This window comes from Lepisosteus platostomus, chromosome 6, assembly GCF_059453375.1.
Source record: "Lepisosteus platostomus isolate fLepPlt1 chromosome 6, fLepPlt1.hap1, whole genome shotgun sequence".
In the NCBI taxonomy this organism is placed as follows: domain Eukaryota; kingdom Metazoa; phylum Chordata; class Actinopteri; order Semionotiformes; family Lepisosteidae; genus Lepisosteus; species Lepisosteus platostomus.
The window spans coordinates 65,621,463-65,638,827 of NC_142616.1; the positions used below are offsets into that span (position 1 = coordinate 65,621,463).

General features: G+C 40.9%; 1 protein-coding gene across 13 annotated transcripts in view; it reads right to left on the reverse strand.

Moving 5' to 3' along the window:
• The window catches only part of LOC148662150 (ERC protein 2), a 314,579-nt gene that overhangs the window by 257,382 nt on the left and 39,832 nt on the right, over nt 1-17,365 (reverse strand). For 11 of the 13 annotated variants that reach the window (XM_088636983.1, XM_088636992.1, XM_088636994.1 and 8 more), the window contains 2 exons: nt 11,253-11,276; nt 8,659-9,075 (listed from right to left, as the gene is read on the reverse strand). In XM_088636983.1, coding sequence (XP_088493109.1) covers nt 8,659-9,075; nt 11,253-11,276 — 441 coding nt within the window. The remainder of the gene's footprint in view (nt 1-8,658; nt 9,076-11,252; nt 11,277-17,365) is intronic. The other 2 variants (XM_088636989.1, XM_088636985.1) reach the window with 1 other exon arrangement.

Here is a 17,365-nt window from a genome sequence, read left to right on the forward strand (position 1 = left end):
ACGCACCATCACCTAGACATTTCTTTTTACTTTGGCATTCTGGACCATGTGCACTGCATTAACTCGGACACCCAGAGCAGCTGCAGCAGAACGCCCGCAGGCCTGCAGAAAATGAGAAAAGATGCATCCTCTCATCAGTGAACTCATCCAAATTTAAAGGAATGTCTAAATACCGAATAGCTCAGACAAAGCACTGGCTTTTATCAAAACTAATGATTAACAAAAAGTGCATGCGTCACTGTAAGCAGAATGCTTGGCTTGTACTCATTTTGGCTCATCGGCCTTTGCAGAAAATAAATTGCATGTACAGTGTAACGCCAGAAATCCCAGTAACCCAATGTCCTGCTGTCTCTTTGTAATGCCCCATGATAGATACTGCACTGGTGAAAGGGAGAGAGATTTACAGTAAAGTTCAGTGCAGCAACAGCCACAACTGCTATACGCTTTTATTGGCTGGGAGAGCTTATTAAAACTGCACTGTTTAGCACTGGACAGGCCCCAGTGCTGGACAAAAACAAGTGGTTTGTATGAAGAGACTTTTACAAAATTAAAAACTATAGTCAGCATCATTTTGCTCAGCTAACTACTGAAAATAATTTAAAGAGAAATATATATACACATATAACATGAATATTAAACATTCATGTTTTTAGACTGACTGTACTGATTGTATTGAATTGGATTGTATGTATTGTATTGTTGTATTATTGTATCATTTCGTTACACTGTGCTGTGTTGAGTGTGTTAAGCTGAGGTTGTACTGCAATTTCCCTCATGGGATCAATACAGTATGTATGTAAGACTAAGTGAATATAATATACAGTATGTATACATACTTGCATCCATAATTATGTATATACGGTATTCATTTCTCCAGCTGATATATACATATAGTACAACCCTTGAATGCAATACAATAATTTTGGCAACAGGGTATTTTAAGTGTATGCCCCTGAAAACTTCTGCTGTGTTAGTTAAGTGCACGTCCAATGTACAGCATTACACCATAGACTACATAAAATATTTTTGGAAAGAATTTCCATCCAGACTGCTCCCTTTAATTACTTTTTAAAATGCTGTTACAGTATTTTATAATGTATTGCCTGAGAAACTGAAAATCCATGCCTTACATGTAAGTGTATGTATATACTATATACACATCATATATACACAACAACCTATATCTGCACATACATATGTCATGCAGACAAACATATACAGAGTTAATGAAAAGCAATTAATTTTTACAGCAATTTCGAAGTGTGCGCCTTAATGCTCAAGCCCTCCTAACACTTGATATAAAACAAAGACCATACTGTAAAACCTGTAACTTAGCACCAGGGCAAAATTACTGATGGGCCACAACCACAGTGTGCCTCAACAACCTCCATTAAAAGTAATTACTGTTCTCCTGGGCACAATCATTAATGACTACTTTTTCATGTCTGGAATGATCGCCAAGAAAGCCAAGTCTTCCACACCTAAAACTTCAACTTAAAATGCACACATTACTGTTTATACATTTAGCTGCAAAGAATTTCAGTATAGGGTATCTTTTGTATTAGGCAAAATTCCAAACTAGTCATATTTCAAAATATACAATGAAAAAAAGTCATTAAGGAGGTGAGGCGGTCTGGGATACATGGAAAGAGTACTTCTGGACAAGCATTAGACTAATATTTGTCGTCTGGCAGAGACAAATGATGGGAGAGGCGCTAATCGTCCTAATACGCCACAGCAGATGGTCAATTATCAAGCTTTTGCTTCTTCACAGGTAAAGGTTTATGAAAAGCATTGCCTCACGAAAAACCTCTCCTGCCTCACCAGAGCTCCACTTACACCAAACACTCAAATCCTTTTCTTCACCCTCGTTCAAGGGTTAAAAGTGGGAAGATCCAGATTGGAGAAGTGTAGAAATGTGTTACAGGTTACTGATGGTGGCAGCTCTGTTTTTCTTGTATCACTGTCCAACAGCCACCCCAGAGTTCTTTTATAAACATGGCCCTTTTCTGGGGGGTGTGTGTGTTGGGGGAGGAGGGGGCAGCCCTACATTTTGACTGCACACCGTGCCAATGAGAGCAACAATGGAAATTTCTGTGTGGAAAAGTACTGTATACTGTAGCAATGACTTTCCACTCAAGCAGAGCATGAATAGAGCAGCATATCCCCAGATCACCCACGTCCGTGGATACGACTCTCACAGCGACACGGTTTACCCGAAACAAAACACTCCGTCATCGTTAAAGTAAATTCCAATCCACAGACACAGACTTGGGGAAGGGAGGGTCTTCACAAAAACATGTTAAAGCACAACCAAAAGAAAAAAAATCACCCGTTGCCACATTTTCTGTGAATCCTTTAGTGCTTTCATTTTTTAGAAATTATCAAATTTACATGCCTGAACTCTCGAAATGTACTTCTAACACTATCTGACAAATTCCAGCAGCGCAGAAGGTTTCAGCTGAAATAAACTTACTAAGTGATGAATAATACAAGACCTTTGTCAGACTTCAGATGAGAAACCATGCTAAGCTTACATAACAGCATTTGTCACTTAAAAGTTCTGAATAATAAACTCCTCTGCATAACGTATTTATGAACACATTAGAATTGAAAGCATAACTAATAGTAATGCAGTCACAGGACAATTTATTTCACATCTAGGGACAACCTCCAGACCTCAATGCAGGCATGTTCTAAAAAACGTCAGCTTGGTTATTCGAAAGCTTCTTTTCTCAGACTGCTAGTACTTGTACTTCATAAAAGAAAGATACAAGAATGTGAGAAGAAACAGAACAATGAAGAAATTTATAGATGAAGAGGAACATTTTATAAGGAAACTTATAATACATATTTTACTCAGTTTTTAAAAAATCCCCAAAATTTGGTTCTGTATCAAAGTTTTTATTGTATATAGTTTTTATTATAAAACTTTAGGATTTAAATACTGTGTTCAGGTTCATGAATAAATTACAGGGTCCTTATTAACAAAAAAGATCCCATTATTACAATTGACACCTTGAAAATGCAGACCCAGGAGGTGCATGGTTGCCATGTCTCAACTTTTTTTTATATCTGTAAAAAAAATGCTAGAACGATTGTTTTTTTTGTAACTCCAATTTGGAACCATGAGAAAGTATTCCAAATGACATTTCGGCATTCCCTCAGCACAAATCACTTTTAATCACTGTACGTTTAACAAAAACCTTTAAGTAAAAATTAAACTCCCACCATCTGTGGTAGATTCCTGCTTGATAAAACCACAGTATTCCCTGACGTTTTCTTAAATGTTTTTAACAGCAAACGAAGTCAAATGTTTGCTTTAATGAAATTCCAAATCCCTTTGATATGCAGATGAAATGAAACTCTAACACTGATTTCCTCTGGCTTGCTGTGGAAATATCAAGTTTACTTCATTAGCAAACTGGGATTTGAGGATCCACAAGGGAAGAAGGTGACCAGTGTTTGTTGAGCTCTCACAGGTAAAAACCCAAGCCCCACACTGCGCATTTTAACACCAAGGCAAGACCTTATTCCCATCCTCAAAGTAAATACAAGAGCAGGCGTTTCAGTAACTGGCACGACCCTTCCTATAATTGAGCATTAGACTGCTAAATGTAAACAAGATGATGTGGTTTGTGGGTTTTATTCTATAAAGTTTTAAATTATGCTTAGGTATCAAGGGAATAATTTTACGTCTTCCTCTCTATAAATAAATACATAAGATTACTTGGCTGCACCAAGAGGAAGGTTTGTTTCAGCTGTTGTTTTCAGGGAACACCGATGCTCATCCTTTAAACTGTGAAAACGATTAAAAACATTACTTACAGGCTCACAGGGTTTTACATATGTTTAAGATATCTCCACCCTCTATTGTGAAAAATTAGTTAAAAAAAACACTCCTGTACACCTTTCTGTGTAAATATTTCCCGATGCTAATTATCATTAAATCTCATGACATAACAGCAGTAATAATGCAACTTCTCCCTTCCCACACGTTGCTTGGATATTATTTGTCCTCCACAAAAACGAAGCATTACCGACGAGGCGACACAATGAAATGGAAATAAGCTGAAGTCTATAAAAAGTCATGCCTGCGCCAGGCACCGGAAAAAGCTCACCCGTTCCTTATTTGAAGCAGAAACCTAGCCGTGAGCTTCTAAAGTGAGAATTGCCTTCTAATGTAAGACCTCTCTCTTAAGTAAGTGAGAAATGAAGTGTTACCTTAGCAAGGCAGCCAAAGCAACACACTATTTATATTCGGTGCTCTATATGGTAACCTACTACGGTGATTTATCAATGCTATGTACTCGTATGCCATAAAACCGCAATTTAAGTATGATGTATAGTGTTGCAGAAAAAAATACCACTCTCAGTTAATCAATAGGAAGGGAAATGCCAATGCATGCACTTTTTTGTCCTCAAAGCCATTGAGGTGTGAATTTTAATACGTTTGCATACAATTCTTTTTTGGCCCCTGTGCTAATTAACAATTGCCTACGTGCTTCAGGTGCATCTGTGGCACATACAGTACAGTAATAACGTACTGTACAGGAAGTAGGGCTCACGCAGTAACCTTTAACTTGCATGCTTGTCTGCAACACCTCAGACATGGAGAGCGGGCTTTGTGAAGGTTCGTACCTGGGGCCAGATGAGGCAGAGGGGAATTCCCAGGAAGGAATGGAATTTATGACTAAATAAGGGCAATCAATCATTCAATTTTCAGGACATCCCCACTACCAGCTGTTCAGGCTCATCACTAGTACACCTCTTTGATAACTCACAATGGAAACTTGACATTCTTCCAGAAAAATACAGAAGTGATGCATCGTATGATGCATCAAGAAACGCCAAATATAATTCAATGTCTACAGCTGAAGAGATCATCGGCCCCTCCCTTGTCTAATCTGTGGAGGCCTCGGTTAGGTCTAAAGTAAAATGTCCTCTCGGCCAATTTAGAAATGGGTCTGTTTTTTCACTTTCCTCTGGGATCCTTTTTGCAACGCTGTGTTTCTAGCAGAGGGTCTCCAATTCGTTCTCCATGAGCTGTCTTTTCAGAGAACTGAAGCTCTGTCAGCCTCCCCAATCAGAAGCCCCAGGAGGTCCCAGCAGACACCTCTGTGGCGATCAGGGTCCCACCGACGAACATCATGACCACATGACCGGCTCTGAGCAGAGGATGTCCAACCCGGGCCAAGAGACAGGCCCCAGCTCTCTTTAATCGCTATTACTGCAGAGACGTGTGGTTTTTACACACAGAAATACCTGGATTGAATTGAGCCCCATTCTGTTTTCACAAGGCTTTCGGATCAGGCGGCTTTGATCCCACAGGCTCCCCGTGTGCCGTGTCCACTACCCACGTGCGATGATGTCACCAGCGCGCACGGCTGGATCGCGTAGGAACGCCTGCCCCAGCACAGAAATCCGATAGCGGAAACCTGAAACAACTTCTCACGGAGAAACTAAAAACAGCTCCAAGAAACAGAGCTTCAGTACAGCGTGTGCGCCTTAATATTTTTTTATTTTAGAATTTGTTTCTAAAGCTGTTGTGGGTGCTGTTCTAATCCACTGAAATACAATCACTTTGCCGGAAGTCCTATAGATGGCGAGACCCTCCAGCCCCCACAGCCTAAGGCCTAATAAATAGTTCTCAGTTTGCAACCCTAGATGATGCTGTACTAGTCAGGGAGCCTAGTGCAGACCAGAAAACACATGGAAAACATTTATGGGTGCATAAACTGTGATTAATAATAAATATACCTTAGTATCAGTAAAAGCCACAAACCAATCTTCAAAAATAAAAACGGTCCTTAATGCTTCACAAGCCCCTTGAAATCTCATCAGCAGAAACCTGCAGTAATATCTCTGTGCACCACATGGAGATCAAAGAGGAGAAGGAAAAAAAAAGGCTTCCTTCAATGGACCCATTTTACCTCAGCAGAGGAAATATAAACTAAGACATCAGAAATGACATGAAACAAAAAATAAAAGGCCTCCTTCCTTTGCTTTCCTTGACTCGTAATTACAGTTACACCTTATATTTCTGGAGTCTAAACTCTGGGTTTTTGTTTTTTTACCTCTGGTCCAAATGAACCTTTACTGAACTTGGTCTTCACGTCTTGGGCAATATTATCGCAGGGCAACAGCAGAACGTCCAAAAAGACGTGACACCTTTCTGTTATGATCTGGCGCCATCTAGTGTTAGAAAAGCCGTTTTAAAAAAAAATATAGTATAAAAGATTCAAGACTTCGAGGATGTAATGAAAAGCAATGAAGGGATATACCAAGAGAACAGGAAACCTAGTTACTATTGATGTTAAAGCACCTTCAGAATAAAAGTGAAAAGATTGATTCAAACTACAGGCTTCTGACCAGTAGTTTTGCCAATTATTAAATGGAATGTCTTCAAGTACAGCATCTATACTTTTGAACTAAAAGAGCTCAATCCTTCTCACTACGCTCCTAATAATACTTAATCTTAAGATACCGTCCGTGTGCAATGCACTGCTTCTTAATTTATCTGTCACCTTTTTAAAAATGTATATGCTGCTGCTTTTTTAGTTTTGAAAAAAAAAACTGAAACAAAACAAAAATAGGTTATTCTTCATTATTTAAGGTATTCTTTAATAAATGAAAAGAAGGTAAATAAATACAGTTGAATTGCTAAAAAATTAAACATTGCAACGGGCCTTGACTGCCATCTAGTGACGACCTATTTAAAATTCGCACTGTACAGTACTTTTAGAAATATATCATCAACATCTTCCTAGCTTTACACCTGCTTTGGTTTTCTCCAAATGTATTTTAGAGAAAGAAAAAAGGCATGCCAGCAGAAAGACTCAACGCCTGAGGGGATTTCTGAGTCAAAACTAAATTTACTCCTCACTTTTCCGCCCCTGAAAGATAAATAAAAAGACATGTCGTGTCAAATACGAGAAACTGCTCTTGGGAAGAAAATAAACAGGGCAGCAATTAAATGAAAGTAATGGCTGCAGGAATAGAAAACAGCAGAGTTCATTTCCCGTGAAGCTAATTAAATTAATGGCGAACAGCACCTCTTAATTGAAAACTGCCTTTTTTCACACCTACATGCCGAGGTTAAGGCTGAGTATTAGCACAATGACAAATCGGTGCTATGTTTCCAAACCGGTTATATCCCTCCTTTTTAAAAAAAGACACTTGTTAGTGAAATTATAATTGCTGCCTACTGTGTTTTTTCTCTGGCCACGTAATGAGTTAGCAGACACTTCCCAAGTGTTTCTAGTTATTTGCAGTCTAGAGAGATTACCGAAGACTCCCTGGCTACAGCTCTCTTTCACGTTTATCTTTCAAAGACGTCGTGGGTTGCCTTAAAGTATCCTCTTATCTATTTACTCCGTGTCTGTTCATCCCGTCTCATTTTAAAGGAAGAAACTGCTTTTAAGAAGAAAAAGCATATTCCAGTCCAGTACACTTAAGTGTACACTGCATTACAAACCTTCACTATTTTTCCAGTCGATAAAAAATATTGAGGCAATGGAACATGCTTTAGAATGGATTCTGCACTATAATGCAATGACTACACTCAGAAAAAACACAACGCGTCAATCTTAATTTCTCACCTTTATGCTGTGGCAATTTCACCAGTTGTGTTCTGGTAGAAGTGCGGAATAGCAAATTTCAAAACTGCATTTGGAGGGCAGTCAGATTCCTTGCGTCTGCTTATTTTGGACAACACTGACCGATTTAAAGTAGATTTAAATCCATAAGCCAGATGTGTGCGCCTAACAGGGGCAAGAAATTAAACACTAAGACGATTTACATGGTAAAAATAAGCAATCCTTTTATTGGAGTTTATTTTCGGAGTATTTATTTAGTTCAGGCCAGTGACAGGACAAAGCAGAAAACCAGCAGCAGAGTGGAGCAGTGGTCGGGCTTCTTGACTCCAAACGGGAAGGTTGTGGGTTCAAATCCCTAATAAACCACTGTTTTTGTACCCTTGAGCACAGTATGGTACCCACATTTTTCCACTGAAATACCCAGCTGTATAAATGGATACAAATGTAAGTAATTTGGATAAAAGCATCAGCCAAATAAATAAACGTATGTCAAATGTTGATGATTTTGCAAGTCCCACAGTCACCCGGCTTATGAGGTTGTTGCGGCTTTGTACTGTGTAGCTAAGGACAGCCTCTTGTAATCTACACAATCGATAACCGAAAGCAACGTTCATCCAGGCAACACTGTGTGAATATGCACCATTTGCACATGGGGTTTTGGGAAACCCTTTCAAAACCAATTCAAATAACAATTCAAATATCCAAAAACGGCATGAAATGTAAATGTAAAAATAACCAAAAAAATCAGAAAAGCGCCACTGACCGTGACCCACCAGCAATATGATCGTCTTTCTACTCCTCTAACTTCTCTCGACTTCAAAGACCGGGCTGCTTGAAACTGTGACGATCAATCGCAGCTCTTTGCTCAGGGGAAATTCAAATGACCGCAAATCAAAAGTTTCATGCAATCCAGGAAGTTCTTGCCAGGTAGGGCGACATCTAAATAAAACGCTCGCCCGCTGCCTCTCGCAAGCCCGAGATCAAATTCTAACGAGGAAATAAGCACGAGCCTCCCTTTTGGGAGCAGGATGCGTGAATGAAAACGCGACTTGCTACCCACCTCCCGGAGATGAAGGTTTTCCTTCTCCTTCTGGTCCAGGATGACCTCCAGGTGGTTGACCTGGGACTCGGCCTCCGCCATCCTCCGAGTCCTCTCGTTGTCGTCCTCTGAAGCCTTGGAAGGCAAGCCCTTGCTCTGCAGCATCTCGAGCAGCTTCTTGATGGACTCGTCGCGGGCGTTGAGCGTCTGCTTCTGGGTCTCGATGCGCAGCTCCATCTCCTCCAGGGTCTTCCGCAGGAGGAACAGCTCCTTGGCCTGCCGGTCGTGCTCCGCCTGCAGCCGGCGGAAGTTCTCCTCCGTCAGCTCGATGGTGAAGTGCTCGGCGCTCCTGCTCCCGCTCTCCTGCTGCAGGAGGTGGTTGAGGTCTCGCTGGGTCCTCAGCTCGTCCTGCAGCGCCTGGATCGTCATCTGGAGATGCTACAAATCGCAAAGCATAAAAAAAGGTTTCTTCAATGCCCCCCAAGTCCAATGGCCATACGTTCCTATCTCAGCTTTTTCTAGCCTTTTCATTGAAACACACTGTTTAAACAAGAGGAGGGGCTACCAACCAGTGAAAATCCTTGTTTAGAGTTGAGTCCAGTTAAGTGCTTTGGCCCAGACAGTGGCAGCTCAAATCTGCTCTGCTGCTATCCCACCTCTGACCAAGATTTGCACAATTGGCCAAGAGCAATCAGAGACTGGGAAGGCCTCAATGGGCCCCTGTGAGCTTTCAGCACTGAAAGACTGAGCTTTTATCGCTCCTGTGTGTGTGAAGTGGACTCTCCGCAGGGACTACCATGCGCGCAGTGTGTCCATTTCAGTCTGCCCAGGGTGCAAGGAGTGGAAATAGTAAAGACTACTAATTCAACAGGGGCAGACAGAAGGAAAACGTACAGTAGCTTTCAAAAAACAAATACTACACTGCAGGTCTGAAGGGGAAAAAAAAGAATGAACAGTTGGTGTGTTTAATACGGCACTGACATATATTTAAATAAAATTAAATAAGACGACAGTCAGAACAGGAATTCAAAGTTCCAGAAATTTGGAGGAGCAGGCAAAAGAAAGGAGAAACTCACTATCAAAACATTTCACAAATTCTGACAACAGCAGGACTGTCAAATACAACATGCAGATCTCTGTAAGCACAAAACACTACTAGATTAAGTATTCTTTTCCTTATAAAAATAACAGCGCTTCACTATAATTTATACTTTCTGTAATGTTTTTTCATAAATATCAGCAAAGCAGGAATTTGTTTCGAATAATTTATGTTTGATACAAATTATTATTGCACTTTATTGCAAAGGGAAATGGAGAAAAAAAACAGAGAAGTGCAATACTAAGACATAAGAAAACAATCTTTAGGATGTAACGATTTCTTATGTTTCTTATTTATGAATCTGTTTCTCTCATTGAGCAGCTAAAGTGACAAATCTGACTTCTTCCCATCATTCTTGTACACAAACAAGCTGTGCAACATGTCATTCACTTTGAAAAACTTTCTGAACAACTGACCTTTTCAGATCAATAATTCACTTTTCAGGTTTAGAACGTATTCAACGGGAAAGTAGAAAATAATGAGAATTGAACAACATGAGAAAAAGCTGCCACTTTTTGAGCCTTTTGAATTTGACTTTTAATGAAGACTGAGTGCATGTGCACAGCTGTGGACACACATTATTTCCAAAGACAATGTTTCATCTGACAGTTATTGTGGGTGATACAAATACTACTGTATGTATGACTCAGTACACTAAAATCTATACAGTTCTAGGACAGGCATTTAAACAACAATATATCTGAATTATGAAAACAGAAATATTTTAGGTTGTAGCGATTTTTTTAATTTAGAATTTCCAATAATTTTTTATTATACCCACCTGATTTTTTGGAATCACCACCTTTACATTTTTTTAATCGCAGCACATGGCTAAGAGCTCTGCAACTGCACTCAGGAGAGAATGAGGAAGTGTAGGCAGAATCCTTCGACTCGCCCACCTTCCAGCCACTCATCTTTTAACATGTCTCAGTCAGCCCCGCCCCTCGCCGAAGGTGCAGCACTGATTGGAGCAGAGACACGACCCTCACTGACATCACTGCGTGCCTGCAAACTCTGGGTGGCCACAAGAGGGTGCTGTGCTGCTGAGAGCTCAGAAAGCCCTGACTGACTATTCCCACCCTACCTTCAGTCAATTCAGTGTTCAGCCAATTGTACGTCCTCACATCTAGTGACATGACGCACAATCACAGTGCTTGGCCTGATGAGCTCTTTTACCGGATGAGCCAATGGGAACATCCATAAATATTTAAAAAATATAAAAATCAGAGGGTCATTAAGATTGGTAGGGAACCTTTTTCTTCTTTGTTTCCCCATAGTCACACTTTGTAACATCCATTTCAGGCATTTGCAAAACAAGGTCTTGGTTCATATTCACATTTCCTAGGAGACAGCCTGTATGCTGAAAATGTGTGCGCAAATGTCTGTCCACAGCCGTACAATCATGATGCACAGTTGCATGTGAGGTAAAGAATACTTCAATCTCTAAACTTCCAGAAGACTGTACACTACAACAGTTATGTTTTGCACACCAAGGGGTTGCAAACATAGGACAAACCTTAGTTCTTCTTGCATCCAATGGCTGCACAGCATGGTGAATGAAAAAATGCACCAAAATCACAGAAAGTGAGAGCAAATAAGCAAGCAGAAAAAAAACAATACAGAAAAGCATAAGAATGCACAACAATTTACTGTATTCAGAAAGCAATAACAAATCCATACATATGTTTGCACGGCAAGAAAATTTTCTTCAAAGTTTCTGCAGAAATGAAGAAGCAAACTGGTGCAACAAAAACATGTGACAGTCAAGACGTAAAATCTGTCCGTCTCAATTCTGCGACTCAATGGATGAATGCATACTCACTTAGAATGTCTTGCTTTGTTAAACTTGCACGAAAATATTGCACACCATTTTGTTTCTAGAAAAAATATACTGTAACATTTTTCATGCACAATGAGCTCTGGAAGGAAAACCCTTGTAAAAGCAGGAAGAACAGTGTCAGGATTATAGTCCCCCCTCCTTAAGGGTGCTCCAGCCCTTTCACTTTGGACTTAATTCTGTGCACCTGATCCCTATTCCCAGCCCACCTTAAAAGCCAGACGCTGACGCTCATCCTGGCTCTGCATCTGGTTTCCGCACCGTGCGAGTCCGGGACCTGGAAGCGCCTGGTCCCGTTAAGGTTTTAATCTCTGTTCCCGTTCCCTGTCCGCCGGTTCCGACCCGGTTCGTCTTTTTAATTCCGTGTTTGGATGGATCACCTGGCTATGGACTTATTCTTGTGTTTTTGGATTCCCTCTATGGATTACTCTTGGATTGTTTGCCTCGGCCACACCTCCCCCGTGCACCAGCGCGCTTTGGACACGCCCCCCTGTTTTCAGCCCCGTATCTCTGCATGACCTTTTCCTAGTGTTTCCCCACTTCTTCGGATTGTGTCGTCCGCATAGGGTCCGGAAATAACTGTTCGTTACAAACAGCCCCGCGTACAGTAATGTGCTGCTTTAATATCATATCATTCCTATTACAGACAAGCCCAGGCTATGAATAGAGCACCATGACTTGAACTGGCTTCAGGAGCATGGCTGGCTGGCTTGTGGCCCATCTCAGAACCCAAGGGGGAAAAAAGATGTTCTTCTTCTCAGGTGTAAATGCACTTTCACAGAGTTTTCACTCGTGCTTCACTGTTGATTTTGCAGAAGCCCGCTGTACTGACTACTAAACAGTACGTCCGTGACTCTGAGGATTTAAAACACTTGTATCAGAGCCCCCTGTACTTTGCTCCTTCCTCTGGTACAGTATGTACCTACCCGGATTCCCAGAATGTATCTGGTTCCCTATTCCAGAGCAGGAATATATTTGCTATAAAGAGGTGACTCATACTGTACTGTACATAGAAAAAACTAAACATTATTTTAAATGGAGCCATTCTAGATCATTATGTGACTTTAACATAACATCTCTTGATTTAAATTCTGTTGTTAAATAAAGATTGTACTGTCTGCCTTTTTGATTGCTTCCCCATATGAGTGAGAAGATGAAGTGTCACTATAAACACGTTTCAGAAGTAGCCTCTTCTATCTTAGTGTTTCCCATTATACAGTATATTTCTAATTTATGTTTTTGCTCCCCCCATTGAAAACCCTGCCTAAAGCACAGTATAGTTCCTAGGTCTCTTTGAGCAATACGTTACTCTAGACTATAGAGTATACTTGCCAGTTCCAGTTACGCTTCAGAAAAGGAGCTATAAAAATGCAAACCTTGGAGACAAGGAATCGTTTAAACAAACCCCCTAATGCACGGCAGAATACAATCTATTTCCTCTTCCAGAGAGTCTTCTGGGGGAATGCATTGGCAGTGCAATGCTTTTAAGGGCCTGCTCTGCCCGCCATGGAGGTGGTAGTCCTCAGCCTTGCTTGCCTTCCAGTGCTCAAACACCAGGTCGTGACAAACAGCCACCACAAATCACGGGACTTAATTGGATGACACTTTTAGTAGCTTGCAAGGGAGTTCCCCAATCAAGGAAGTTATAATTAGTCAGCGCAGTCCTGATTTATAACTGCTTGTGACAGTCCAGGGGAAAAAAAAAAAGAAATAAGATCTAAAGGAGAGTAACCACATGAGCTCAAACCACACTTTCATCTTAACGGTCTGCTGCAATGTGGCTGCCAATGTTTTTATTTCCATCATTAACTTTAAATTCAAGGTCAGTGTTTTTTTCTTTCTTACGCCGGAGTCTGGGGTTCTGGCAGTTTATGATCGAGAACGCACTCACAAGCACAATTTAGAAGGAAAGAAATAACTACAACCTGGCCAATATTGTTCTGCACCCTTAAAGATGGTATGTATCAACTCAAAACAATACCCAAGGGCCATACATTGAGGATAAAATTATATGGGTGTTTTCCATAAGGAAAAATTATACGGTCTGAGTGTTTATTTTGAGCTACTTACAGGCTTCTCCGTAGACACCATGAGCTATACACAAGGACCCCTAAGTCAGCACCCCCTTGCCTGACCCCCAAGTCAACAAACACTACTTTTAAAACACCCATGTAAAATATTGTTGAATGTGGCTTTTGTACAATCTAGCTGACTCCAGTTTTCATGGAAAGTATTAACTACAAACCAACATTCCACAATGTTGTAACCACATACACATTGGATGCCTGCTCACAATTTCAAATCAATTTATTTTTTGTTTTGTTAGTGATAAATATTTTAGCATTTACTGAGACTGCATTTGACAAGGTCTCTATCTTTTTGTTACTGAACATACACTTTCTAAAGTGTTTTCTTTAATCTGTGTACAGTAATTAATATAATTTTAAAATAAATTAGTGTTTAATTAGAAATTTCATTACAGTCATCATGTCCTATGATGGGTATACATTATCAGATTATAAAATCAGCTGGAAAAACTAGAATGAAGAACATTGAGTTTTCCCTAATAAATATGCTTTTAAAGAAAATAGATTTTCTCAGAAAAAATCAATGATTAATTCCTGCAAGTTCTTTTAACATATACCAATCAGTCATTCTCCATCTGATATAAGTGATAAATCAGGTTTAACTTGAGGCCCTACCATTTGGTTAATAAGCACGAAGGAAGTATTTAAAGCAATACCTTTCATCTTGGCCATGGTGTCAAGTTTTAATTAACAACAAACCGAACCCAGAGCAGCTGTGCATAGTCTACTTCAAAGACAAGTGTATCATTGTGAAACGTGTCCACGTGAACTGTTTTCCCTTTTGTGTGATTTTCAATATGCTTTCTTTTGAAAAAAACGTTACTTTGGAATTTCAATGGAAAAAGAAAGTTTGGATAAAAATGGAAAAAAGAACTAGATGACCCAGATGTTGCTGGTTCCAGCCTGTATCACATCACTGTTCCACTATGAGCAGGATTTTCCTAGTGGAGGTGCACAACTGTTCAAGCACCACTGGGGCAGGAGTGTGATTAGTCAGCTAGGGCTCTCCCTGCTCTCTGGGTAACTGGGAGCCTGCAGTCTTGCAGCGATGTCAGTGAGAGACTCTCCTCTCCTTCCATTGCTACTGTAGCTCTCCCACCAGACGCAGTGCAGCCTGGAGTGTGTCGAAATGCTAATGTCTCTGCAGGCCTGTGTGTCAGAGGAGCTCATCAGCACAGGCGGAGCGGTGGCACTGTGGCTCAGGATCTGCGCCTGTGGCTGGAAGGTTGCCGGTTCAAATCCCGCGGCCAGCAGAGGAATCCTACTCCCTTGGGCCCCTGAGCAAGGCCCTTAACCCCAGCTGCTCCAGGGGTGCTGTATATATGGCTGACCCTGCGCTCTGACCCCAAGCTTCTCTCCCTGTGTCTGTGTCTCATGGAGAGCAAGCTGGGGTATGTAAAAAGACAAATTCCTAATGCAAGAAATGGTATATGGCCAATAAGGTGATCATCTCTCAAGCCAGTACAGAAGTGAATGCAGAGCATTGTACAAACCACAAAACCATAGCAAAGCAAATTAAAACAGGCTTACCCTGTAGGAAACCTGCAAAATACCATGGCAAAGATTCTTAAGGATTAATGTAGCACTGGCTTAAGCCTCCAAGCTTTACAGATGGATCTTTTAACCTTTGAAAAAAAAAGCTGGTCGATACTTGTTAAGGTACTAGATGATAGAATCCCATGACATTCCTTATTTTTTCATCTGCTACCACTTGAAGAGATGTTTAAGACACTTCAAAAGTGTTATAGCCCCCTGCTAAATTTGAGCAGAGCTTCTTCCTTCCAGATTATAACCCCTTTTGCTTCTTAGCAATAATTTCCATTTGGCTTTCAGCAACAATCCTAGCCAATATTAACAATGGCTGCGAGAGATTTCCCAACTGCTTGGATGACAGCCTGGGACCTGTCACAGACTCCCATAACTTTTAAAAATGTATTCCGTCCTAGGTAACTGGTGCCTGTTACCTAGCAGAATAATCAGCAAAACCAACGATCAGAGCAGCGTTATCTGACCTTTATGGTTTTTTAAATGTAATGAGTTACGGTTGCTGAAAAGAAAATACCTTCCCTTCAAGATGTCATAGCCTTTCATGCACGGTGTAGTGCTTCTTCCAAAGAAGTGAAAAAACAGAATTTCTTGTGACATATTAAGGAGGCTGCATATGAAACAAAAAAACACTTATTTTTCAATCTTTTTCGAAGCAAAGGGATTGACGACCTTATTTGACACAACTCAGCCAGCTTTTCGTAAAATTCTTTCGCCCCTTTTCCTTCCCCCACAGGGCAACGTTTGCAAATGCAAAATAAGAAATGTGGTCCAATATATTTGCTTGAATAAATAGCATTCTCATTTATTTCTGTCACGCACAGTAAATTACAGACACCAGCGAAGCGGCATTGGCAACTGTGCACAAACCAGCTGGCTCGGGATGTGCATTCTGGCCCTCCTCAGCTCCACCACAGCTCGTCTTGCAAAGGCATCGCTCGCTACTTGCCAACAAAGAGCTTTCCCTAATCAGGGAGGCTTCACAGTGAATAGCTCAGAGCCCGGAAAGTGTTCTTCAGCGTCGATTTCAGGAACTAATCCTTCCGTGCAAAACTGTGCTCGAGTCCAACGTTCGGTCAGAGAGGCACAAGAGCCAGGCGAGACAGGGCGGAGTAATAAGGTGGGGAGCCCCAGTCCCTTTCTACTGGGAACCAGAGATCAAACCCTGGGAGGAATATTTTGGGGTAACCAATCAAACCTGCCCCAGAATTTGAAGTCTGGAAATCAATCAAATCTATCCTGTATGGAGAAACTAAAGAGATCCCAGCAGGACACAGAGCGGACACATGCCAGCTCTAGATACAACCCAGGACCGCTGAGCTGTGTTAGCAGCACTACCTACTGTACCACACAATCATACCTGAACAAACTGAGCTTCAAGGTTAAATTGATCTTTTGCAATTCTACATTTTTATTTGACATCTCCAAGGTCCTGTCTAAGAGAAGTAAGCAAACATACCATATCAAGACACATCCCAGGAAAAACAGAGCTGAAAGGTGCGTACAAAGAGACTGATCATGATATGTATTATTTTTTGGTTCTGTACCTGAATTTCACTTGGTTAAGGCCTTCCTGCATAAAAACATAAGCCAACAGAACACAATGACAAAGTATGGATGGATTTTATATTATTGTAAGTTCAAGGCAACAGCCCATCTGAGACTGAAAATTTATATTTTTACCGAATTCTCACATAAGGGAACTTCAAGCTCCCATCACTGTTTATGATTAAATATGCCCGATGGTGAAAAGGTTCAGACCACCCTGTTGCTGCTGGGGTTTCACCATGTGCAGGGTACAGTACCTGCAGAGCCCGCAGAGCCTAGACTTCAATATATACTATGTATATATTATACTAGATGCATGGATGCCTGTGCCTGTTTTACAGCAGATCCATGGACTTTAATTACATTCCCTCACAAGTGCCATGGCTTTTATGTACAGAAAGTTGATTTTATAGCCTTGGAGCATCTCTGTTTCTGAACAGACCTTACCTTTGACAATAGCCTCCCATTCACATCTCACCTAGCCCTACTTCTGAAGAAACCCTACCTGGTTTGCAATGTACTGTAGTATGCACGAGATGTTACCAGAAAACTCTACCCGAATTAAAGAACGAGTTTGCTGCTTCTCTCTACCATCGTTGGCAAATCAGTTGC